This window comes from Anguilla rostrata, chromosome 6 (genome assembly GCF_018555375.3).
Source record: "Anguilla rostrata isolate EN2019 chromosome 6, ASM1855537v3, whole genome shotgun sequence".
In the NCBI taxonomy this organism is placed as follows: domain Eukaryota; kingdom Metazoa; phylum Chordata; class Actinopteri; order Anguilliformes; family Anguillidae; genus Anguilla; species Anguilla rostrata.
This window is the reverse complement of record NC_057938.1, coordinates 52194407-52220650: the sequence shown is the minus strand read 5'-3', so window position 1 is coordinate 52220650 and position 26244 is coordinate 52194407. Positions and strand designations below refer to the sequence as shown.

The 26244-nt window shown below is 46.0% G+C and overlaps 2 protein-coding genes across 11 annotated transcripts in view; both read left to right on the top strand.

Annotated features, from left to right (window-relative positions):
• Nucleotides 1–5855, top strand: part of sash1a (SAM and SH3 domain containing 1a) — a 310513-nt gene extending 304658 nt beyond the window's left edge. For all 9 annotated transcript variants that reach the window (XM_064340471.1, XM_064340469.1, XM_064340464.1 and 6 more), the window contains 2 exons: nt 1498–1629; nt 2000–5855. In XM_064340471.1, the coding sequence (XP_064196541.1) occupies nt 1498–1629; nt 2000–2257 (390 nt within the window). In that variant the 3' untranslated portion in view covers nt 2258–5855. The remainder of the gene's footprint in view (nt 1–1497; nt 1630–1999) is intronic.
• A 2820-nt stretch (nt 5856–8675) lies between these two features.
• usta (uronyl 2-sulfotransferase a) overlaps nt 8676–26244 on the top strand; it is a 71472-nt gene continuing 53903 nt past the window's right edge. The window contains exon 1 of one of the 2 annotated variants that reach the window (XM_064340461.1): nt 8676–9214. In XM_064340461.1, coding sequence (XP_064196531.1) covers nt 8986–9214 — 229 coding nt within the window. In that variant the 5' untranslated portion in view covers nt 8676–8985. The remainder of the gene's footprint in view (nt 9215–26244) is intronic. The other variant, XM_064340462.1, reaches the window with a different exon arrangement.

The following is a 26244-nucleotide window of genomic DNA, read 5'->3' as shown; positions in this document are numbered from 1 at the left end:
AACTTTACGGGCTCGGTTTCGCTGAGGAAACGCAGGCTTTGAGGCCTATTGTTCCTCTGCCAGGAGCCTAAGTGCCTCTTAACGGTTCCGCGTAATGCCAGGTTAACCACACGCACACACACACACACACACACGCGCGCGTTCTGTGGTCCAGAAACAGAAGCATGGAATATCTTTTACAGACCACAGGCTCGCAGGCCAGAGCTGCGTTTCAGGGTTAATCCATCAAATCTGTGAGCTCAGCCTATGGGAATATACAGCAGTAAATTGGAAATATGTGAAAGGTCTTTTTTTGGGGGGAAAAATCTAATATAGTTCAGAACATAGTTCCACATCGCTGTGGCTAGCAATTGGTCTAGATGGAGCCGCCATCTTGTCCCCAATCTGTCCCCATTCACGATGCATTACCGGAATCCTTACGAATTTACAGCCCTCTTCTACACATTGAACAGGACGTCCCCGCGCATCTCGCCTTGCTCCTGTTCCCCCCCCCCCCCCGGCCCGTGCCCTAATTAATATGAAATATGAAACTGCTGAGACGGTGTTTTGATGTTAAACTCCGCGTCGTCGCACGGAAGCCTGGCTTTGTTTTTTTTGGCACGCGACGGTGCCAGAGCAACTCAACGTAATGAGTTCTTTTCAGCAGATTGCATGCGTCTGCTGCGTCCCGATAAATGAAGGACAGGGCAGGACGCTCGTAACTTCGAAATGAGGAAAACGTGTTTATGCCGTACGCAAACGGCAGCTACTCCGGCTGAGAAAAATCCAGTGATGACACGAGCATTTAGTAAACAGCCATTCTCGTCCTGCGGTCCCTTTAAGTGAAGCTATGTAACGGACCACCCTTGATGACAGACCGGTTTTCTTTTGGTTTTTAAAAACTAATTTTTTACACTTCGCTTTATTTGTCTTCAAATATATTTTTAAAGGGATTGGGGGTGAAGTGGAAAGAAAACCCTTGTAATGTGTAATAAATGTGGAAAGCTGTTAGAACTGCTTTAAGCAAACATTACCCACAATAATCTGATTAAAGCTAACTGTAGCTAGCTGTAGACTAGAGGGGTAGAGCCTAATGCAAGTGACCATAACTTCATTTACCGCGGTTATGTGACTAACCGCTCCTGGCAAGGCCTGGCAAATGTCATTCCCAGGGCAGCAAGTGCACATGCAAAATCACTAAAGCCCTGAATGTAAGTTAGCTATGCTGACCTAGAACCGAAACACAAATTCTGTGTTTGTCATGTGTGGCTCACTGTAACCGGCAGGTGTCAAACTCCAGTCCTGGAGGGCCGCAGTGTTCGCTGGTTTGTGTGGTGCTCTCTGCTTGGTTCAGTGATTGGCTAAAATATCCACATCCACATCCACACAACCTTGTTCTCAAGGCTCTGATTGGCTGTTGACTGAAAGGAAACTACATGGAAATCTGTGTACATGGCACAGCCCCTCCTGGGAATTTGGTTTGACCCCCCCCCCCCCACTCTGACCCGTTTCTTGCAGCACGGCCGCTGTGGGATCCCCCAGTCTCTGGTCCAGAGGTACGCGGAGGACCTGGAGCAGCCGCTGAAGGACGTGGCCCCCGCCATGGACCAGATCCGCGTCACAGAGCTCCGCAAGCAGCACCGCATGGCGGTGAGTGCCCCCCCCCCACCCCCACCCCCCCGTTAAAAGCCAGGGAGGAAGGAGTTAGAGAGACAGCGGTGATTTCCCAGACGGAGATTTCCCTGAGACTGCGGCCCACTGTATGAGAAAACACGTTCTCTCTTTGGCCTGTTCTCTATTTAAATGCGGCCCCAGCATATGCTCAAATGGGCCATTTCCGTGTTCAGGCTGTCACAGTGCCTGCGTGTAACTAGTGCAGCGAATGCAACTCGTGGGGTATTTCATTTGACTGCCGTGAGTGACTACGGAGAGTCTGTTATTGAACATTCTGAGGTAAATATTTTTTACTATCAGTAGGGGGGTCATGTTTTTAACGTCAAACCAATCTCTCCCCCCCCAGATCCCGTCTGGCGGCCTGACGGAGATGTGCAGGAAGTCGGCGTCGCAGGGGCAGGCCGGCACGGTGACGGACTGGCTGACGTCGATCGGGCTGCCCATGTACGCCGGCCACTTCCTGTCGGCGGGCTACGACTCGCTGGCCCGGGTCTCCGCCCTGACGGAGGCGGCGGCGCTGGAGGCGGGCGTGAGGGAGGAGCGCCACGTGCGCCGCCTGCTGGCCGAGGCGCGGCGGGTGCAGGCCCAGAGCGCCGAGTCGTAACGCGTGGGGGGGAGGGGGAAAAAACAAACAAACAAAAAAAAACGTCGCCTTGGAAACGCACCGACCGTCGCAATACCTGCGCTGCCTGGGGACCTGCAGCAGCAGCAATGCAGACTCTGCTTGTAATGGGGCTGCGACTGGGGGCAGCCGCGATGTAAAGGGACCTCAAACCCGCGGAGAAAGAAGCGGGAGACTTTTTTTCTTTTTTTTTCTCTTTTTCCTTCTATTTTCCCTCTTTCCAGATGTTTACGATGACGTTTTGACTGAGTGACTGAGATTGACAGCAGAATGCCAAGAAGAGAAGTTTGGAGGCCTTTTTTTAAAAATGAAAATGTAAAAAAAAAAAAAAAAAGTTTTTAACATTAATCTCTTTGGATAACGGTTCCTTTAAAAATGAGTGCTGGTCTTAATGTGGAAGACAGAACTGCCTTTGAAGAAACAGCACAGGGTTGTTGTTTTTTTTTTTTTTTCTTTTTTTGAAATTTCAGTTTTTTATAAAGATAAGAGACTTTTGTTGTTTGCTTAATTTTGGTCTCTTTTGCTTGCCGTAGCACTAAAAAACGGCGAGAGTCTGTAGCTTGGCCAAAGCAATCTTTTTTTAACCATATAGTTCTTTCTTTACAGCAGTAATTCAAAGTCAGAAATTTAGCTATATATTGAAGGATGTGTCTTCTGCATAGAAATACTACAAAGCAAAACTGTAAAATACAAAAGCAAATCAAATATTTCAATCCATTATCTTGAGATAACTGATATTGCCATTGCAGAATAATGTTGTCTTTGTTTTTTTATTGTCAGGTCACCAAATATGAAAAGATTTCTTGTAGAGTTCGGTGTTCACTGCACGGTAGATGCTGGAGATTTCAGTTTAACGTACCAGATCCTACGGGCCACTGTGAGCTCAAACAGGCATCGTCACGAATCAGTGGGATATCTTGACGGTCTTGATCTTAAAGACGAAATATAATAAGGGCGCATGTAATCCTTCAATGTATAGTCCCTTCATGGCTTCATACAAAGTACTACCAGTGTTTCATGGGAGATCAGCTTTTCTTACAAGCAATAGTCTTGATATCTACCACGCTAATTTTATGTTGCCTTACAAAAAATATGTACAAACAGTTTAATAAATATCTATCTGTGTACTCGAGTTTGGTTATCACAAATTACCCGGTCGTCGTCTACATTTTCCCAATACTTGCATATTGCATATATAATAACTTGCAGTGTAAACACAATGCAATACTTCTGAGTGTGGTAACTTGCGGTAAAGTATCTTATCTGAACTCTTAGTTTCTTTGGTCAGTGACTTGGTGAGACTAAAGTGCTCTCCTAAGCTGGAAAAAGTCTTTTTTTTTTTTGTTTTTGTTTTTTTTTTTGTTAGTGTAGTGGCTGTTTCTCAAGCACAGCAGTATGAAATAATTTATTTCAGATGTATTTTTTAAATGGTTCACCAGTTCACTGCAGTGTCAAGAACATCCCCCTAGTGCATTGTGGGTCCTAAGCATGGTGACACCATTGAAACTTCAGGAAGAAAGGCTTAATTTTAGTTTGTTTTTGTTTTTTTTTTTTTTTAAAGATAAGCGCAGAATGTTTACAGGAATGTGCAAACTTGAAACGTGCAGTTAAGGCTCTATGGTTCTTGACGGTTCTCTCCAGCCCAAGCAGGTTCTTGTGCCCGCTTCACTGACCAATTAAAACTGCTCAAAATTCAAAATGGCCGACCGACATTTACATTAAGCAGCCAAATGCACATAATTCTTCGTGGAATATGAATATGGCGTGAACGGTCGTACCTTATAACCTTTTTTATTTTTTCTAGAATCAACTTCTGATCGATTGTAGTAGGCCACAAAAGGAGAGAAGTCATGCGAGCAGCAGCTGTTCGTGCTTTATTGCAGGAAGACGGGCCTCTCCGGGCGTTGATTGTAAGCACAGACGTCAATGCAGCACGCGCGTACACATTTTATGCATCGTATTCCATTGCAGAAAGAGTTGAGTGGGGATATTCCGTACAGACTCAGGGTCAGACGTACTAAAGAAAGGCACCCTTATATACAGGTTTTTACTTTTAAATTGTTTTTTTTTTAAGTCGGAAGAGCTCACTGCACAGCTATAAACTAGAGCAGTCCACATCTGTGTTACTCCAGAGCAGTAGACCCCTTTCTACACTGCAAGACACCCTCACACTGCCAGGCATGTTCGGTCTAACTGCAATGCACTTTGACCACAATACTGAGTTCAGAAATAGCATCAAGTCTTATGTGTGTTTGGTAGCCAGAGGGGCTTGTGGTGGCTCACCGTAGTGAGTGTGTGTGTTTTGTTTCTTGCACACATTCATTTCAATATTCATTTCAATGCCCCCCCACCCCACCTCTTCAATATATGAGGACGATAAGTACAAGCCTCATTGCAGTTAGACAACAGGCGTGCAGGTCTGTTTTTCATTATGGGCCAATTTGTCAACATTTTGGCGAAACCGTGGAAACCGCTTCCTGCTCCACCAGTGGCCTGTCAGTGCTGACACATTCCAGCATCTGACCGGGCCGCCTTCTCCATGGCGACCGAGTCCAGACAAGGATGCTTTGGAGCACCGCGGCCACGCGTAACCATAGCAACGGGACACGTTTGACTCACCTGATAGGTCTGGGAACGATTTTGGGGCTGCCGGTGGCTCGAGAACTTGGGCGTACATCATCAGGGATACCGCAGTTTCACTGATCAGCCTGGGCTACGAATCCATTTAGCGTGTTTTTAATGTTTGTTTTATCTAATATTACTCTGCATTTCTTTTATTTTTTTAAAACTTATTCACGTCTTATATAGCGTGAAATGCATACTGACAGTGTGACGCCTGTGCGCTGCCCACTCGATTCGTTTGATGTTTTGTTTTTTTTCCCATGATGCTCGGAAAAAAAACTCTTTTTAGCAATCCTGATATCCAACACCTGTACTCTTCTTATTATACTTTTTTTTTCTTTTTAAAAAAAAACTGTTGCCATTAAATGCACTTTACAATCAAATCAACTTTTTTTTTTAATGGAAAATTCTCCGAAATGCAAGGTTTTCATTGACGGTGCATGCTGGAATGTTTCGGTGGTCAGCGAGCACGGGTTATATTTGACATTTTGAATAAATCGGTTTTGCGGAGTTCCGAGTGCCAAGTAGTCACTGATGTAGTCACATAATGCAATTACTCAACAATTAATCTGTGTTCAAATTAATTACTTCCAATGATTTTTTTGCCTTGTCATAAAGAAAAAAAACATAATTACATATATGAAATGATTAACAAATGTTGCACATTCTGTATATGTAATTGATATTTAAATAAGTTATTTTCTTTTTTCTTTTCTTTTTCTTTTGCTTTTCATATCAAATGTAATTATTAGCTGTACTATACAAATAGCAATACCCTCTTGCATATAGCCAGTGAAAGCTACAGTATGTATTGTAAAATATAAGTGTAAAAATTACTTTATGCAGTTTCAGCTAGCTAATAATTGTCTATAAAGATTTGCTTGTGTATTGAAACAAAAAAAGGTCTATAACTATTTGTCATTCTGAAATATAATAAAACCTTTCTTGGCATCAATAACAGCTCACTTTATTCATTTTACATAAACATTCCACCAATGTCTATAATTTCGGTAAGGTCATTGTCATTTCATGCGCATTTTATTTATGTCACCAACTTGGGCCAAACTGCATTGTGGGTAGTCAGTTACCATGGATACTGCTACAACCCTATCATCAGTTTTCGGATTATAATACATAATACTTATAATCCATAGATCACTTTGCAAACCTACAGCAGAAAAATCATCTTACGGTGCAGAATATAGGGCCTTGCCTTCATCGTGGGCTGTAATTCTGAACAAGGCGTTCCGGTTTCCAGGAAGAAGAAAAAAATATCTTTAGCCCCACCGACGTCACAATGGTCTGAATTCACCATTTGCGTTCAGTTACGCGAGCATCTGCCTTCCAGCGCGACATCTATTAAAACATGATTTTACTCTGTTTCTTATTATGTACCGCGCGTGAGGGACCCAGTGACCTAGTCATTTACATCCACATGCTTACCTCAAATCCCCTCAATGAGGACTGCTAGACTTTCAAACCATTAATTTATTCTTGGCGTGTATTCGGTATATCTCTGAATAAAAATATGCGGTGGGCGAGCTTCCTAACTGCAGCAGCCTAGCCTCACGCACATGCCGTCACTTGTGTTCAGAAGTCAGCCAATCAACACAGAGGGCACGAGACCAAGTCACCTGATCCAGCACAGAATAACATATCCAGCTGCAATCTGAGGGAAGGTGGACTGCAAAACGTTTGGCTCTGATGCAAAACTGGCATGTCAGCCATACTGTCTGCCTGGTCTGACGCACTTTCGCGATAATGCGCTGCCAATTGATGGCAGTGACGCAAAACGGTGGGACTAATTTGCCCGATGCAGAGAAGGTACTGTAGTCAGGGCCGTAACTACCATTGACATTGAGGACATTTTTAAACTTTTTTTTTTCCATGTCCATTTCCAAAGCCTATATTTCATTTCATTCTTTGGCGAGAACATCAGTTGCAATTGATTTGGGGGTGGGAGGGGGAATTAATGGTATTTCTCAAATATAAGCCTAATCTAGAGGCATATGTACAGAATTTACACACTAAAATGCCTCCTGAATTAAATGACGAAATTAAAGGGGAAAAGGTCATACCCCAGCCTAACCCCCCACCCCACACCACCTCACCCCACCCCAGCGAGTCTCTTGACCTCGTTATTTTTTAAGTCCCGGTTATGCCCCTGATTGTAGTGAGCAGGAAAAAAAAACAGAAATCAACTGTAATAAGTTGTTTGTCCGTGAACACTTCCTCTTTGCACGGCAAGCCTAAGGCCCTGGGTGAGCAAAGTTCAAAACACAGCATAATGGCCGACTTCGGCAAAACTCGTTGTGAAAGCCCCCTGCTGCTGTTAATTAGCCTGCAAAAACTTGGCTGCCTGCTGGACTGCGAGCATCAGGAGGACTACAGGTAACGTCTGCAGGTAAGGACTGCAGGTAAGGGGCAGGTAAGAGGCAGCGTGGATGGTGTGCATCTCCAGGCCGAAAAAACAGCAGTGCTGCTGGCCTCGACGGCCACATTTGCACGTGTCTGTCGTATGCCAATCGGGGCCCAAGTTTTGTCCAAAAAAAGATCATGAGATACAACATCCCACATCCCTACAGGAATTTAGAGCCTAAAGGATTAAAGTCGAGCAGCATTCCCCCCCCCCCCCATTTCCTCCTCCCCCCACCGAAACCGCACGGACTGGTGCTCACATGTGCGCTGAAATTCGGCAGCCTCAGAATAACTCCCCCCTCCCTACCAACTTCCTGGTTTCAGGGTTTCCACGGTGACCTTCAGAGCGTAAAAAACTTCAATCGCACGCTCATTTCATATTTTATTATTAGCCATGTAACCAAGCTTTTTATTATTAGAACATATAATCACTTGTAAATTTACCCAGAAGAAAACTATGGGTTACATTGAAAATTTTTTACTGAACGTCTGTTTGCACAGATGCACGTCTACAGAATTTTTTCTGTGTGTGGCATTTTTAGACAGAAAGTGGCTCTTCGTCCAAACGCAATCTATTAAACATAACTTCTGATCTTGTCTAAAAATACTATAGTTCATAAAACAGAGAATTTCCAGTGAAGAGACTATATGTGTTTTTGTCTGTTTCCTTGTTTGTTTTTTCATTTATTTATTTTATTTTATTTTTTGTAGTACAAATAAATATGTGCATAAATGCTGTGGCAAGTTACAATACTCTGTCCGGATGCAAATCTGCACATGACAATACACAATACTCACTACTAAATCATGTTATGTTGAACTTGTTTTGTTTTTACAAGCACAGGTATAGCGTTTGAGTCAAGGTCTAAAGCAACAGGTTCAGTAACAACAATAAAATCTATTGGGCTACTGCAACCAGGGCCCCTCTACTAATAACAGTTTACAGCAATCTTCATAATCTTCATCACCATAGGCATACACATATTCATTCTCTCTCTCATTCACACATTTGACTTCTATTAAAACAACACCAGGTCAAAACCTAGTATATGGCTGGACCGAACCCGCCGACCAATGGTGTAACTTCATCAGTCAGTCGCTCAGTCACAGACATGCGCGGTGTAACTTCATCACTCACTCAATCACAGACATTCGCGTGTATACGGCTGGCCCCGCTGTTGCGATCCAGCCAAAAAATACAGCTGGTCGATTTATGGAATTGAACACTGATACCGGCGTAGTAGCCTGTTCTATTGCCTCCATACGAAATAAGCAGGCCTTTGATAGGCTACTAAATAAGCGGACCCCTTACATTGGACATTTTCATAGTAGCCGCAAGAGGTCGCTGTCGCGCGCAAAAACAGAAAAACCAAGAGCGACTCAAATTAAACTGATGAACTTTTTCCTCCCCGTTCAGTAATCTGACACCGCTACTAAACCCGAAAGGCTGAGAGGAGTAGGATGGACTCGCGACTTCGTTCGCAGAATTTGTCCAGACGTGGATAGGACAGGGAACGGGAAACGGCGTAAACACGTATCGTGGGACAGATGCGTGCGTTTTCGACTTAGCTAGTAGTTAGCCTACTTTCAAATGATATCAAAGCAAAAAGTTTTACTTTTCAGAGGCGGATGGATGACTACCATTCTCGGCGACTTTATGTGAGGAGGAGATGATGAAGAATTACAGCAACAGTCCCCACCACAAAAATCAGACCTTAAATCACACTAGAGATCGGAACAACAAGAGGAGCAACTGGCTTTCTGCGACTTTGTTACGATTTTCACTGCGTGATTATGGTTTCTGCATGGCTACCTTATTCCTGTTCTGTTTTGGTTCACTGTTCTATCAGTTGAACGGAGGACCCCCGAAAATTCTTCTGGAAATCCGACAATATCTTGGTAAGAACCAATGTGCTAGTTTGACTGTTTTAACCAGCTGAACAACACATTTCATCGATACCAAAAGTGGTCATTGTTTCGTCCGATTGCCTACATCATTCACATTGCGAATTTTTAAAAATATGTCTTTGAAGTTATATGCTACCTAATGCTGACTTTTGAGACGTGTAACGGCAAGCTCGCTGCAGCGGCGTTTCCACCCTGTCAGCCCAAGGCAGTCAGCGAGTCTTTCCCCCAGAAGGGCCCGTTTCACAGTTAAGGCATTTCTTGAACAATGTCCACGCGGTGTTCCGTGGTCTATTAAGTCGCTTAACTAAACGTGCATTCTGTCACGGTGTGTCAGCTTCGCGATGCGGGACTGATAGAAATGACCCGGTAGGCTATTTGGATTCTAGGGTGCGTTTGTCTTGTATAGTCTCGTCTACGTTTTACGTGGCTAACTCTGAACACACCAACTTTAGCATGTGCAGTCTTGACATGTTGGCGAAAAGCTAGTTTTTTTGTTTCTATCTCTACGTCGGTGACGAGTGATTTCTGTCATTTGGCTTGTCGAAAAACATGCTGCCGCAGCTTCTGTGCGGTTAAGTATGGGCTAGTGATGACTTCGACAAAATCAATTCTGTGAACTCGTGGGGTCGGTTTCTCGAGAATCTCTGTTAGCTGCAATCCGGCCACATCGACAGCAACCCCAGAAGTTGTGATGTGTAACCAAACAACGTTAAACCCAAAACAAAAAAACCACACAGGCATATACAAGTTGTGTTCTGCAGTGCAGGTTCGTCTTTGCTGTTACTGTGAGTTCTGTATGGCCAAAATATGATGCGTCAGTTAACTGTCCTGTGATGGATGTTTATCCGGAAAAGTCGGAAACTTGTGCTTTTCATCTTTGGGATGCGTTCCCACTATCATTTCCCCCCAAATTTTCCATTTTGGTTGCTTGCAAAACTAAACACGTTCTTATTGTGTTTTTAAACATGATTCAAAACAATAGCCTATCGTAAACACTCCGATGGAATGCTTTTGCAAAAAAAAAAACACTTAATGGGAAGTCGCCTGTAAAATATATGATGGCCTATTTGATATAGGGAGGTTTGATGACTCTGGTAACTGATTTTAACATTTTACGGTTGATTTAATTTACCCACAGACATAATATATTTTTGTTTCACGGGACATGTTCAGGAAATGTATATGGATGCATTCAGCACATAACAAGGGTATTGTGAAAACAAATACCGTTTGATACCTGATCTAAATAGCATTGCTTCCTCCGCTCTGTTCTGACCTCGATTGCATTTTAAATCTTGTAATTTGAATTTATGACGTGGCAAACATCTGGCAGAGCACTATAATGTCGTATTCATTCACCGTTAACTCCTAATCCGAGAGGTCAAACCGGTTATCTCTTTCAAAGCGGCGTTTCACCAGACGCGCGCTGGAGAAAAGTTGTTAAGCCATGACCCAGAGAAGATTATGGCATCCACTTGTAGTCATGATGTATATCCATCAGCACTTTTGTGTTGCTCGGGGTGGGCTAAAGGTGGGTTTAGCAGGCACTTTGAAAAGGATGTCTGTTTTACTGATTTGCTTGCCGACAACGGCAATCTTTCAACCCCTCTGAAATCGCCTATTCGAGAAGGCAGTCTGATGTGTTAATTACACTTTGTACGGCCTTGGAAGTAGGCTAACTCGGGAACCTTGGCTGGATAACGGTCAACTGATGGAGATGACAGAACTTCGAGTCCGTGGTCAGTTCAAAACCAGACGCTAATGACACTATTACGCTTAAGTAGCCTACTGGTGCCCGTCGACGGCTCGAGCCACTGTAGAATGATTACGCAACATAGGACATAACTCAGGGGGCTGCACCGAAATGGATCATTCCCGTACCAAGAGAGCTGGTCTTTCGGACCCGAGGAATTTCTCACTTTAATTTAATGTTAGGTGGTATTTCTGTCAAACGCAGAGGGAGACTGTACCGCGCCAAATAATGGTTCTTTGTATTTATCGTTATGCCCAGTAGTACAGTGGCTGGTATTTTAAAAATTCCCCGAACCAATGATGGTTTTATATGAGTCAAGTGATATGGGGGGGAGGATATTTACCTTTTAAACGGGTAGTAGGCCTGTGTTACTTTTGGCCCGGAGCTCGACTCGAAAGGGTGTGAAGATTCTCGGCGAATTGGGTGTTAGGCCTCTCCGTTGGCCTCGCGCTGGAACAAACTCGGTTTTGTTCTGGCGGGGAGTTCACGGGTGTCGCTGGGCATTTCACCGCGGGAGCCCATCCTGCGTGAGCTTCTTCCCTCTCCGGCAGCTAGCACACCGCGCCGGGGCTATAAAACCACTCAATCTGCCCCATCAGACGTAATTTACTGCTCTCCGGGTCTGTATAACTCCCTAAGCCTAGCACGTCATAAGGCTTGAAAAAAAAAATAACCCCTCAGTTCGGTTTAGCGGAGTGCGCGAGGATCATAGAGCACCGCTCTTTGGGTAACGTGTAGCTGGCATAGTGCCCTTGGTAAGTTGTCGCCAAAAAAACTGGTCTGTGTCAGTGCCAACACACACACACACACACACGCGCAAAACCCAGGGACAATATAAGCGTGATAACGGTTCGTGATGAGCATACATCGCAGTCTCTTTGTGAAGTTTGACTTCGGGACAGATGCAGAGGACAGTCGTGCCCTTTCATTTGGCCTCTATTGCGCTTTCTTGAATGGTTAGTTTATATAAGTAAAAAAAAAAAAAGTATTTGGCATCTATGGGGTATTTTGTCATTTGAACACCAGGGACTTGGTTTGATCTGCGGGGCTGTGCGGCTCTATTGAGGTTTTGCTAAAGGGGATCCCTTGTGAAGTCCGAGGCTGGCCCATGTCTCTGTACGTTCTGTTCTGTTCTGGAGTTCTGGCTGATTGGCTAATCTGTTAAAGGGTGACCACATGCATCACCACTTCAGTGGCTACATCGAAGCATTGTGTGTGTGCCCGCGTGTGTGTGTGCAGGCTAGTGCGTGTGCACGTGTCTTGGAACGTCTTAGGGGAATTGCAACCGTTGGGGAGTCAGATACAAACATTCTTGGGATGCTTCTTTTTTACCGCAAAATAATTGATTGTTCATAATCATATACATATGTTTAAAGACAAACGGTCAAGTGCAGATGAGGTGTATTCAGAGACGCAATTCTGTCTCTACCGTGTCGCTATCATAAACCTGCTTTGTCCATCTCCGTGCTACATAAAACGACCGGTTCCCGTCGCACATTGTGTTCACATTTCGCTATTCACGAGTGTTCGCTGAACGAGAAACGGGGCAGTGGAACAATGTATGGTAGTTTTAACTTTTATGTATCTGCTTCTCTATAGTGACCTGGGAGAACTCTGAGAACACACATGGTATTGTACATATGTATGTATATATATATATATATATATATGTATGCATAGGTGTAGGTCTCATTTCCGCTTTGGGGGTGACACACTACTGGACCACCTAGTCTGGCGTTGTCAAACGTCAGGTCTCGCAAGCATACTGGCTAGTCTAGAAATGAATTCATACTAATATATTGGGAGTGACAAGTCTCCCCCCAAACCTACGCATATGTGTGCATGAAACTTTTAGACACACACTGTATTATTTAGTCTAGACCTTAGTGCCCACGTCCAAGAGTAAAAGGAACCAGTGGCTAGCATGTCTGGCTGGCTGGCTGGCTGGCTGGCTGGCAGCGCCCTAGCCTAAAAGCATCTGAGTAGACTCTGCTAACAAATTAGCGGTTGATTTGTGGTTGAAATGGCTAAATTGTACGTTTAAATAGGCCACAAAATCTACCCATCGGTTACTTTCAAGACATGCCTTTATGTGATTGGACGTTGGAGGCAGTCCACTAGCAATGATGACACTTGTTGACGCTTAGCAACCTAGGAAGCTTGTTGCTTAAAACTGGCCTTGCTCTGTTTCCGAACCCCACGTGTGATCCCCAGCGAACTGATGTAGCTGTTTGAAAAAAGGGGAGGGGGGGATAATTGTTGTAGATGCGAAAAGCTGTTTAAATCCACTCTCAGACAGCGGGGAAGAGGTTGAAATGGGCACTGCTTTTAACGGGGCTTCGTTGTGCGATAACAGTGACTTGGGAAAGAACGTCTTGTGGAAACCGATGGCGGAGCGCAGCCTGTTTTTATAGCGTCTGTGGTTGTTTGACAATGAGCAGTGCTGTGTTCTTTCCTTCAAAATCGTGCATCACTGACCTGAGGTGGAATTGGAAAGTGTTCAACTCGTCACCAGTTGTGTGTGTTTTGCGTGCATGAGTGCGTGCATGTGTGAGCGTGAGTGTAAGTATGTGCGCGTGCGTATGTGTGTGCGTGTGTGCGCGCGTGTGTGTGTGCATGTTCCTGCATATGTCTACATTTAAATTCCTCGGGCTGCTTAATTGATTTCCACGTTCCTAACGACAGAGAGTGCAGTGTGGTGGTCAGAGCCGGCGCTCCCTGTGGATTAATGGCCGTGTTTGCTGAGTGTCTGAAGCAGCACAGGTTCCCCTCCGTCCCCTTCTGCTGGGACACAGTGCTTCACTGATGATGTGTGAACGGGGGGGAGGCTGTACCTCTGTCCGTCTGTCTAAATTCCTCAGACCAATCCCAGCTCCTCTGGTCCCCCCCCCCCCACCCCCAGCGACCCGTCCCGTCATCGTCTGCGGTGTTGGGAAGTGGGCCACTCAGTGGAACGACCCCCCCCCCAGCCCCCCAGCCCCCCAGCCCCCTCGAATAATCGCGCCCAGTGTTTGGCGGGACCCTGCTTCCCCCCGCGCCGGCTGCTCGCTGATCCGTGGGAGCCCCCGGTAATTTTCTGTGAGTCTTGGCGGGCGGCGGGCCGGCTGCTCTCGCACGCCGCCGCTACCGCCGCCGCCGCGGTTTCGCGTTTCCCTCTGGGGGCCTGTTAAACGGGGGGTTTGGCGGATTTGTACCGCGTGTGCGCGCGCGTGCTTCCTGGACGATTTTCGGGGGGGGGGGGTGTCCCTGGGCCGGCCCACTGGTGGAAACCTCAAAGGTGTGAGCGGGTGCTGTTTGCAGCGCCCCCCCCGCCCCTCAGTCTCAATGGGATTGCCCCCCCCCCGCCCCCCTTTCGGCCTCTGCGGGACTGCTGTCTACACTGTTGATCTGTTGTCTGAACGTCTGTCCCTGCGTTGCCTGGTGTAGCGCTGCATGCTAGCGTCACGTGAACAAAGTGCCTCTTTTACAATGCAAAGCTAATTGCTGAATAGGCAAATAAAGTATGTGATTCAACTGATCAGTGTGCGCACGGCGTGCAAACGAAGAAGGGAACAGGCTGTCCCCGGTGCTTTTAAGCGCAGATCTGCTCCGGGGCGAACCGGCGGGATTTATGGAACTTCCTTAGCTTGGCACACGGGGACTGGCATTTAACCCGGCTGCTGTGCTGGCACTGAGGAGCTGTGCTTTCCCTCGCACTCCTACCCCGTCCAGGGATTTGGACGGGGTGTGCTGGCACTGCGGAGGCAGCGCTGAAATAGGATGCGGTTCGTGTTTCTCATTCACAGTTTTGTTAAAACATCGCTTGTGCTCAAAGACAGTTTGTGTCCCACGGTTTAAAAAAAAAAAGAAAAGAAAAGAAAAAAAAACTGGCTAATGAAGCTAAAATTACCTTGTGTGAATGACTTTGATTTGGGGGGGGTGGTGGGGGGGGGGGGATCTGGTGGTCGGAAACGCCTTGCTGAATGAGGTTCTAGAATTAATTAGGCTTGTGCCAACATTCTTGTGCCAACAGATCTGCCGTGTTTTCCGATGCTGTTGTTTCCAGTACGGCTGCCTGAATGGAACACGAGCCAGACCGTGATGCTCGACAGAATTCCATGCCCGCGCTGGCATTCATGTGCGCATTGTTGAACGTTGTTGAACGGGCCTGGTACCCACCCTGGCAAAGGGGTTTAAACACTGCCAGCCAGAGGAGAGCTTTAGGAGGCATCAGTCTGTCTCTGGTTGGGTAGCAGAAGGGACTTGAGACTAGGGGAAGAACTTCAGAAGCCCCTTCGATGTCAGCGGATCAGTAGCTGTGTCGTCCACCCGCTGACACGACCCCATTCAATGGCAACAGAAGGTAGCTTGTCCTTTCCTCGTGTGCAGGCTAATGGAAGCTAACTCGGCTAACGCAAGTCTGTCCTCGCCATCGACTGCATGGTTGGATCAACTATTTCCTTCATCTAATCGAGGCGGATCATGCTCTCGGAAATTGATTTAGTGAGCCGTTTGGGCTGGAATTTAATCGAATCAGCAAATCAGTTAATTTGCTCGCTAATCAGTTATCGCAGACCTGCAATTCCGGTGTTTTTCGGGATGCGTACCTTTTAGATGCCAAAAAAATTAAAAATCAGTATGATACTCCAGCAGAGGGAGGACTACATCCTGCCATCGTTCAGCTTTGGAGGATAGAGTGTATTGGAGTTGGTGTTTACGGCCATAATTTTGGAAGGTTTAGGACTTCTAAATGCTTATGCGCAGCTCTGATAGAATCATTTTCAGAGCAAGAATAGCGGTACACTGCCAGGAAGTAGCCGGAGAGGAATCTGAGGGAGCTCGAACGGCGAATTATTCCTCTTCCAGAGCGAACTGTTTATGGCCACATAAACTCCAGCAGCTGGGCTGGCATTTAGTGCCCGGGCGTCCAGTCCAGCAAACCTGCAGGGCCAGACTTGGAGTTCCTCTTTAATTTAACGTCCTGTTTTGAGTACTCTCCCTGTACCCTGTGTGGATTATTACACCTAGTACATTACATTACATTATAGGTATTTAGCTGACGCTCTTATCCAGAGCGACTTACAACAGAGTAACCAAACTCAGGATCAAGTCCGCTTAAGTCCATTGAACAACATGTAGATAAAAAGCCTTTACTATGATGCATACAATAAGGAAAAACAAGATAGTCTGAACAAAATGTTTTTTTTTTTTTTTTTTTTTTTTTTTTTATAGTTATGGGAGGGGGTTTAGGGAAGAGGAGAGAGGTACACAGAGAAGAGGTGCGTCTTGAGTTTCCGTTTGAAGGTGCTCAGACACTCTGCTGTTCTGACCTCCACTGGAAGATCGTTCCACCATCGTGGGGCCAGAACTGCAAAGAGTCGAGACCTTGTTGCTGCTCGTGTAGGGGGAGGAATCAGCCGCCCTGTAGTAGCCGATCGGAGCGATCTGGCCGGCTTGTAGGGTCTGATCATCTTCTGCAGATAACCAGGAGCTGACCCCTTGACTGCTTGGAAAGCAAGCACCAGTGTCTTAAACCGGATGCGAGCTTGCACTGGTAGCCAGTGGAGAGAGATGAGGAGGGGAGTGACGTGGGAGTCACGAGGGAGGTTGTAAACCAGACGTGCTGCTGCATTCTGGATGAGCTGAAGGGGTCTGGTGGCTGATGCTGGGAGGCCAGCCAGGAGGGAGTTGCAGTAGTCCAGACGTGACAGTATCATGGCCTGGACCAGGAGCTGTGTGGAATAATTGGTGAGGAGTGGTCTTATTCTGCGGATATTGTACAGGATGAACCTGCACGACCGGGTGGTTGCCGCGATATTCTCAGAGAGTGACAGCCTGTTGTCGAGCACAACTCCAAGATTTCGGGCACTCTGTGAAGGGTGTAGGGGAGTGTCTCCTAAAGAAATGGGGAGATGAGAAGTGGGAGAGGTAAGAGAAGGAATATGGAGAAGTTCCGTTTTGTTTGTGTTGAGCTTGAGCTGGTGTTTGGTCATCCAGCTCTGGATGTCACTCAGGCAGGCGGATATGCGATCGGAGACCTGAGTGTCTGTGGGAGAGAAAGAGTAGAAAAGTTGAATATCATCTGCATAGAGATGATATGACATGCCATGGGCGGCAATAACAGGGCCAAGGGACCTAGTATACAGAGAAAGTAGATGTAGATGCTGGAGGATATTGACGGCACTTGGAGTAAGTTAAATTGAGTTTTCAGTCGTGCCTCATTTATTTTTATTTTTTTTCCGTGAACCCTTGTTGGATTTGAAATGAAAGTATTTTATTTTTCTGGAGTTTCATGGATTTTTTTGGCTTGCTGTCACTGGCCGAAAGTTTTCTTTGGGGTGATGAGGAACTATGAGGTGTGGCATTTCTCTGCAGCCAGAGTGAAATACTGAGACGCGTTTCAAATTTTACAAAATATTTCAAAAAACACAAAAATAGTACTCCCACCCCCACACCCCATGTGCCTGAGCAGGCAATGACAGTCTGTTGAGACAAGTGCAAGAGCTCATGTGAAGTGAACGCTTGGTTACAAAGTGCACAAAAATGAAGGACCAAGTGCAGAAACGAGCCAGTGATTTATTTGTCTCTTTTTTTGGGGGCGTAGGGGTGGGGGGGTGCGCATGATGGATGATGCCAGCAGGGCACTGCTTCGGCAACAGTGGCTGTTAAGGATGTGCTGCTTGTAATTTGCAGAGAGCACCGGCCGCCTCCCAGCCAGCCAGAGGGCTGAGGACGGCTTGCTGAGGTCACTGTAATGTGTGTGTGTGTGTGTTTGCCTGTGTGTGTGTGTGTGTGCTTGTGTGTGTGTGTGCTTGTGTATGTGTGTGTGTGTGCTTGCTTGCATGTGTGTCTGTGTCTGTATCTATGTCTTTGTGACTGTGGCTCTGTGTGTGTCTCTGTCTGTGTGGCTGTGTCTATGTGTGTATGTGTGTGTGTGCCTGTTTATGTGTCTGTGTCTGTGTCTTTGTGGCTGTGTCAGACTGTCTGTGTGTTGCTAAGTCTGTGTATCTGTGTGTCTGTGTTCGTGTCTTGGCAGGTAGGCTGTGTCTGTGTGTCTGTATGACTGTGTGTGTGTCTGTGTTCGTGTCTTGGCTGGTAGGCTGTGTCTGTGTTGTATGTGTGTCTGTGTCTGTGTGTGTATCTGTGTGTCTGTGTTCGTGTCTTGGCAGGTAGGCTGTGTCTGTGTTGTGTGGTGGGTGGCCACTGCGATGGAATGCATCTAGCACAGGGGCTTTCAACCTCTTCTGATCCAGAGACCCCCACCCAGGCTCAAAGGCATCTGGGGGACCTCCATCATAACAAAGGGTTGTATTTTAAAAAAAAAAAAAAAAAAGCTTTCATATTTTGAAATATTTTTCCAACTATATATATAGCCATTTAATATCTAGCCTGGCCAGGGACCCCCCACAGTACCTTCAAGGCCCCCCAGGCGTCCACGGCCCCCTCCCTGTTGAAAACCCAGCGTCCAGGATTTTTAAGGAAAAAAGGGCAACTGCTTTGATCCCACACGGAAGGGATTCTGAGCGCCCCTGTGGAATGTCTGATGGATCTCGGATCTCGGATCTCGGAAAAAGGGCGCGCGCGCGGAAAAGGCTTTCGAGGTGCGGCGGGCCGGAACGGAACGGCTTCTCTCCTCCCAGACGCAGTTTTCCGGGGCCGGCGATTTCCCTTCTGTAATTACCGCACGACGATATTGCCTCACTTCTGCATTTCGCGTGTGATGCTTTTACAACGCACGACGTTTCCAGAGAAAACTTCGGTCGTGCACCTTGCGCAAGAGCACCACTGGGCCTGGCCCTGGACATGAGTATTGCTGTTGCTCGGTTGCGGTCCAGTTTCAGTTACCCAGCACCATAGAGTGCTGCCTCTGAATTAAAAAAAAAAAAATGTGTTCCACTGCTAGGGTGGATAACTGAATTATGTTTTCTCTTAAAAATCACTTTCGGTGAAAACAAAGTGTATTTCTTCAGAGATATTCACACTCTCCATATCCCTTTAACACAGCTGGAGTCGTGTTAGGCAATGTAGCCATGCCTGTGCGGATTTAAACCCGCAACCCTCTATGGTAACACTATAAAATTCAGCTCATATCTGAGTTACGTCTTCTGGAAACTTATCAAGACCGAATAAAAGCTGTGTTTCTCAGTTTCAGTATGTTTGAGTGCGTGGAATTGTTTGTAATAAACGGGACTGTTTTATCTGTGTGGGAGTGACGTCTAGATTAGATTTTATTTAGAATGCAGTGTAAAACCAGATCAATTCCATTGTTTGTCTGGAGTTTGTTATGTTACATAATTGAATTGCTTGGCAGATGGTCTTAATCGGGTTAGCAGCAAAGCTTATCCATTCATACAGCTGGATATCCTCACTGTTTTAGTCTGCATCCCTGCTATTTTAACACGGTGAAGAGGAGGTTTTTTTGGAATGTTTTTTTTTTTTTAACATTCCAAGTCCGTGTTCTAGAACTTTCAATTGGCAGCAGTGACTGTTACATCAGCATTGGAATGGAATGTTCAGTTAAGAACATTCTGACCGCGCATTTGTGATCTTACACCTTAAATCGTTAAAGCCGTTAGTATTTAAAAGTGTAGATAGTCTCCCCCCCCCATTCTTCAAATCGCTTGCAGTGAAGGCAGAAAACACAAGTTTCTTGCGGTCAAAGGCGTAGTGGAAGTCGGTTGTTTTGTAAGTCGTCGTCGTCGTCGCCGCTCCCCCCCCCTCCACTGAAGACGCAATGTAATTGGTCGTTAAAAGTGTCGCAATGCTCTCTCGCTTTTGTTTTAGGGGCTGGTCCCATCTTTGCTTTTACGACAGGGACCACAGCACCAATCTGGCGAATTCATTCGCTGTTTATTCAGTGCGCCATGAAAAGAAGAAAAAAAACGAAGGATCAAAATAGCAACGTTAAATATACAGCACGCAGATATGGTGCAGATGCCCAGCCCATGTTGTTAAACCGCTAGTTGCTGGTTTGGGAAAAACGTATCGCTGTGTACTTTTAAGTTTTATATATCCTGGTGTTCGTGCATTTTTTTTCTTTTTTTTTGAGCAGAACTGAACGTGTGAGAGGCTAGTACTTTTCCAGAATTCGTCGTCTGAATTGCTTCGGCTGTTGATTATTTTTTTCGCTTGATATTTATTTATGGCTCGATGAAGGAAGTTACTCTTAGCTGGAGATCCTTAAGGCCCTTTCAGCACCCGGGGGAAAGGACAGGGTTTGGCGTTTTGGCCTGCTGTACATGTTTGTTCCGTGTCGCGGTGCAAGAGTTGCCCAAACAACCACTTCATAAAAACTTAAAACACAGGAAGTGAAAGAGGGCAGAAAAAAGGTCCACTGTTTTTTTTGTAAAATGTGCAATCTAGGTACAAATATTTTTATCAGATACTGACGGTTACTGTCGCTATGGAAATCTCTCGCTGAAGTGTCCTGCGGCGTATTTAAGTGGTCTCACTTCAACTGCCATTCGGGTTTTTGTTTTCACTTTTACTCAAAGTCAGCATTTCTGTGTGCCAATGACAACTGATCATTCACGGGATTTATTTGTGCTGTATAGCGTGAAATAACTATCATGTTGAAATATTGTAAAATGATGACTCTTCTGAACACATAGTAATGTACGCGTTGCTTGGTTGCTGATATTACTGTTACTACTCCTGCTATGATAATAATGACAATAATACCTTTATTTATACGCTGTAGCAACTTTCCTGTACCTTTTCAACCAATGTATTCCAGAAGTGCTTTACCAAAGAGATGAATGAAAGAGAAGATGGGTTCCGTTGGGCCGATGGTTTAATTGTGACTGAGCAGTAATTATTTCGAGGGAGGGCCGTGGGAGCGTTGGGGCGCTAACCGAACCGCCGAAATGCATTGAGTGCAGCGTGGGGCCGCGTGCAGCTCGGCTCGAGCGTTTGGCTTCGGTTTGGCTCTCTGTGAACTTACTGAACGTCCGAGCCGTTTCAGTGCATTCTCTGGCTGCTGATGTAAAACAAGCGGAGACTGTTGCTAAATATTAAATAAAGTCAAATGCTTGGTGTTAATTTAACTCCAGCATTGTTTATAAACATACCAGAGAGACAAAATGTACTCTTGTCACAGTGAAGTATGCTGTTATAATCACAGTTGATTTAACACAGAACCTTATACTCAGCACTTTTTATTCACGCACGTATTACATCTGTCTAGCCACGTGAAAAGATTCCCTGAGGATCTGCTGTGAACGGGGGTTTTGTATATTCAGCATGCGCACAGGCAAGCTCCATTAAGCATGGGGACGCCAAGCAGATCGTTCGGTGCCAGGCTCGGCTGCACATTAGATGGATGTTACATTACGTTAGATTGGATTATGTTTGGAATTTTGTTTGACTGATGGGGGCTTAGCGCAATACCCGTTAGCAGGTTTTTAAACTGTCAGAACACGGGAAGATGGAACTGTGAACTGTCAATCACAATAGTGTTACCACTGGCAGGGTCACTTTGTGTTTCTGTGGGTCTCTGCTCATTTCATATACATATATATGAAATCTCTCTATATTCATATACAATCTATATTCATATACATTCATGAAATCTATATTCATATGCGTAGATGGGATGAATAAAACGTGCGCCAGAACTGCATGCGTCTTGCTGAAACTTCCACCTCCAGCTTCCAGTCGTCAGCAGAAATTTCGGAGATACCAGATTAAGCACTGTAAAATGGAGAACAGCCTCAAAAGCAGGAATCTGAACTTTCATCCAGGTACAAATGTATGCCTGTACCTTGCTGGCTTGCGTGAAACATTTACTAGTGGCAGTGTTATATAATTTGTCAGTTGAAACATGCAGGCTTATCTTGTTATAACGGTAAAATCACTTGAATTCATTAGAAAGTAGATTAGTGCCAGAATTTACAGTACACTCTTCACTTGCCAACCCGGTGACTCACTGGTGAGATACATCCTCCTTCTAATCTGAATTCCAGCTACAGTGTGCAGCTATGTCAAGCGACAGAGCACTTTCAGCGGAATAACTCTTTTAGAAATGCTTCACAGTAGCATGCTATAAAACACGTTTACGGTGGCTAATCTGAGGATAAATCAACAATAAATCACCTAGTAGTGCTTTAATAAACCGCCGAGCGGATATTCCCCCAAAATGGACGCTGCTTAACAGATGTTCACCGGTAGGCCGACCACACTCCCGTTAAGGAAAGACGAATAGCTTGTTCGTGTGACGTGTGCACCGCGACACGACTTGGACGGTGCCGCTCGTGGTTTTCCCCGGTTCTGGTTCCTGGTATTGCAGAAGAGTCAGGAGAGAGATCGAACGCATTCGCGACCATCTCTGAGGATACAGGCTGTTTCTCAGCAGTCCTCTCTGAGTGCTGAGCAAGCATAACTTCCAGGAATGTTCATGAGTCATTGACTTCAAACCCCCCCCCTCCCCCCACCTCCACCACCAAAAGAAATGAGTTCTTATGAATCTAATAGTGAGTGATGTAACTTCCACTGTGTAAGGTTAAGTATTATCATGGGTTCCCCTTTTTTTTAAAAATGGTTTAGGATTGCTACCAAGAGGGGGGGGGGGGAACGTTGAATTCTTGGTCTGCACGCCATCCCTGATGAAAAATGCAGCAGTATGTCACCGTTCATAACTTTCAGATTTTGTCTGTATGGGATACAGACCATGTCTGATATAAAAATGTTGACAGCACACCCTATGTCAACCTACGATACGTCGGTTAGTTTAAGCGCTCGTGAATTCTAAACCGTCGTTTGAAAAGCAGTCTGAAAGTGTTGTTTTAGTTTATACGTGAGACTGCTTCCAGGAAGTCCTACCAATAACCTCCGATGTTATTACTGAAATAAATCAGTTTAGTTTCTGCGTATGTAGTTTTTTAGACTTCCTTTCACTCGGAGGGAAAAAAGCCCTCCCTTCCTTTTTGAAGTGCTAGCGCTCCGTCCGGTGAGTCCGCTGTCGCTCGACGGGATGCCGTTTGCTGTTTCTAATCGAATGTCCCGAGGCGGTGATCCTTCGCGAACGAGCGCGGTCGGCCTCGGTGACGAAGCGGTTTGTTTTGACGGTTGTAACGCGGCGAGGGTCCGAAACCTCCTCAGTTCTCTGACCGGGGATCGCAGCGCCCAGCTGAGTGGCCCGAGGTGAGGGGTGAGGGGGTGAGAAGGGGTGAAGGTCATGGCTTTTAGGTATGTGTTCTCTCCGTGGCTGGGATCTTTTCCCAGACTCCTCAGCGGCAGGGCCGAGCAGCCGACCTCACCGGGACAAAATCACCCCAGGGTGTATGATGCCTTTTCAGAGAGAGTAAGAGAGCGAGAGAACCCCCCCCCCCCTCCCTTTTGGGACATTCTTCAAGAATAGAATTGACAAAACCTCAAAGAAGAACAAGTGTCCAAAATTAACTTTTGCACAGGATGTGCTCTGTTGTTGTGAAGAAGCCAAATTTATCGCTGAGCGTTTCCTTTCAGACCGGCTCCCGTGTTTTTAAAAACAAACTGCCGCGTTTGAATTAACTGAAGCTAGCCTAGGTCTTTTGCTCAGCTTTCCTATGTTAGGTTTTGTTTCTCTCTTTGGCATTACCAAAGTAAATCGGTGCCCGTTCCAGATGTGCCTGTTCATGCGAAAATTTTCTTGAGTGACGTCCGTCAATGTATATTTCCTTTCAAAATGAAAGAGTATTCGAGCCACAGAGCGTTTAATGGTTATTTTCCAAACGATGGGAATAGCCCTGGTTCCAGCACAGGTTATATATTTAGGAGATCTTCCACATGTAGTCAAAGGGAGAATCTCCTCACAGTAGCATGGTGGGTTCGGGTTAGCCTACCATGTCTTTAGGGTGTTTACAAAGCTGTGAGGCGAGGTGTGGTGTGATGGTGTGGGGGGGGGGTGTTCAGGGGAAGTTGTTCGTTATTAATATGTACATTTATATGACCAGGGTAGGTCACCTGAGAGCTCGGTTCTGTTTGCTATGACGACCTGGTCAGGGTATGCAAGGGAATGTGTAATCGGACTGATGGGGGTGGGTTTGGGGGGTTGGGCGATGAGGTGAGCAGATGCATGGAGCTTTCTTTGCAGGTTTGGCCAGGACACTGATCTCCGTTGACCTAAAATAATCGAATAGCAATGGACGGTTGGCAAGGGAAGTGCTGCAGAGAAAGAAACAGAGACCACGTGTCGTGGAAACATTGGAAATAACGGTGATCGTTTACGGTCATGGGAAAACCTGTTTGGTGGGTGTTTCGGTACGTAATGGGGGTTGCTATAAAATCGGGGGGAAAAAAACTAAAATTTTTATGTTTAACTCCATCTGTATTCTACAGTTCCATGTGCTGCAGTGAGCGGAATATCTTGCTTTGCTCATCTAGTTATTCTGCTCTTGCGGGGTTTTTTTCTATGAGTCTGGAAGCAGACACAACCTGAGGTGGTGAAGTTTAGCAGGGCTGCTGCTTCTTCTTCTTTTTGGCCTATTGGGGGATCCGCAGTGGCCAAGAGGGGGGAGGGGTCCCGCTTGTTCCACCTTGCAGAGCCCACTCAAACATTGCTTGTTCCAGCGGGACGTCCCGTCTATTTTTTAACGTCGAAGCCATTGATGCAGCGTTCCACGCTGTGCAAGCTGGAGAGCAAACCCTACCGCTCGAAAAAAGCGTTTGAATTAGAGGGGTTTGGCGCTGGCTCGCCGTTCGTGCTTAATACACACGTGCGGAATTGAATTTCACGCTTGTTAGTTCCTAACGAAACGCAACAAACAATGAGTGCATGTGGAAGCAATGTCAGTTTTTCTGTTTGAACCGGCAAATTCAGTTTTGGATTTTGGACGTGGCTGCCCCTTTCATTGTTCCCTCGCAGTCACAACGACTGGAAAAAGAAGGAACGACATCAGATTTGTCGCCGTTTCAAAAACCGTGTTCTTGTTCGAAAGCGCTGAACAAGACCGGCCTGTTCCCGTTAAAGCTGAAAAGCAGGCCCATTATATTTCATTAGCGAACACATGAATTATTACTTAAAAAAAAAACTTGTCTTGCAGCATCCACCATAAATAAGAAAAATTCTGAAGGAAATCTGCCTCTGGCCCCCAAGGCTTCCAAATAACTTCTTGTGTAATAACTTGTGAGAGTTGAGCGTACTCATTTCTGAGAAACCGAATGCTGTAAAGTTTTAATGTATAAGTCATCCGCATGTCCTGTGACTGTGGCTCCTCCCAGTTTGGACAAATTCCTGAGAAAGACAGAAATGCACGACGCCTTCCTCAGTTGCTTCCCAATTTCACTGGCAAGATGACCAATATTAAGCAGAAAATGCCCCCAGACGCGTGATGTTATGCAATGTTATCCTTTCTTCCGTGGCCCGTAAAACGACCCCTTGTTTCTCCCCATTTTGGTCAAATATCCAAGTTGTTTTTTTTATTTATTATTTATTCGACGGCCTTATCGGGCAGAGAGGAGATCTGCGCCAGAGCGCTGATTCGGCCTTTTAAAAAAAGAAAGAAAGAAAAAAAAAAAAAAGTCCAGCGGTAAGGTATTTTGATGAGATATGGGAGGAGGAAGTGTGGGTTTCCTGTTGTGATTTCCTGGTCCGGTGCTGCCCCCAACCAACCCCCCCCCCCCCCCCCGTGTGTGGGCTGCTTTTGGTCACACGTGTTTGGGAAGAGTTCACCGGGCGCAGGGGACCTCTCCTGTGGGGTGGGGGGCGGGGGTGGGTTTTGGGGGAACTGTAAACTCTCAGGTGGAATTCTCAGGCGCTGCAGCCTCCTCCGGTGGAATTCGGCCTTTCCCCGAACGGAGCAGGACTTTTCATCGCCTCGGAAACGTGCCTCCTCTGTGCAGGCCGTTGTGAGGGGGGGGGGGCTTTTCGGTTTGATACGTAAGACGTGCGTGTGCGGGTCGTGTTCGCATGTTTCCGTTCCCGCCGGAGCCTGATCTGCTCTCTCGTGGCTGTCATACGTCTGTCAGCAGCTCAGATTCATTTCCCCCCATTATGTCATTTGTTTTATCAGACTCTACAGCGGTTTGGGGGGAAAAAAAAGTGTAAAACAGCCTATATTTGATGGTGTGGAATGTGTTTCACAAATGATCTGGCAACCCTCAGCAGCCAGACCAGCTTTGCTCCAGTCCTCTAGAAAAGTGTAGAGGACAAAAAAAGAGAGGTGGCCTCTGGGATTTGGGGGGGGGGGGGTGGTCTTAGAAAGATTCTTGCATACAGTTACCTACAGCTGGATATTTTCACTGAAGCAGCCAGCCCCCCCCCGGGACTCGAACATACATACCTTGGTGTTATGAAGGTCAGGTCCCGAAC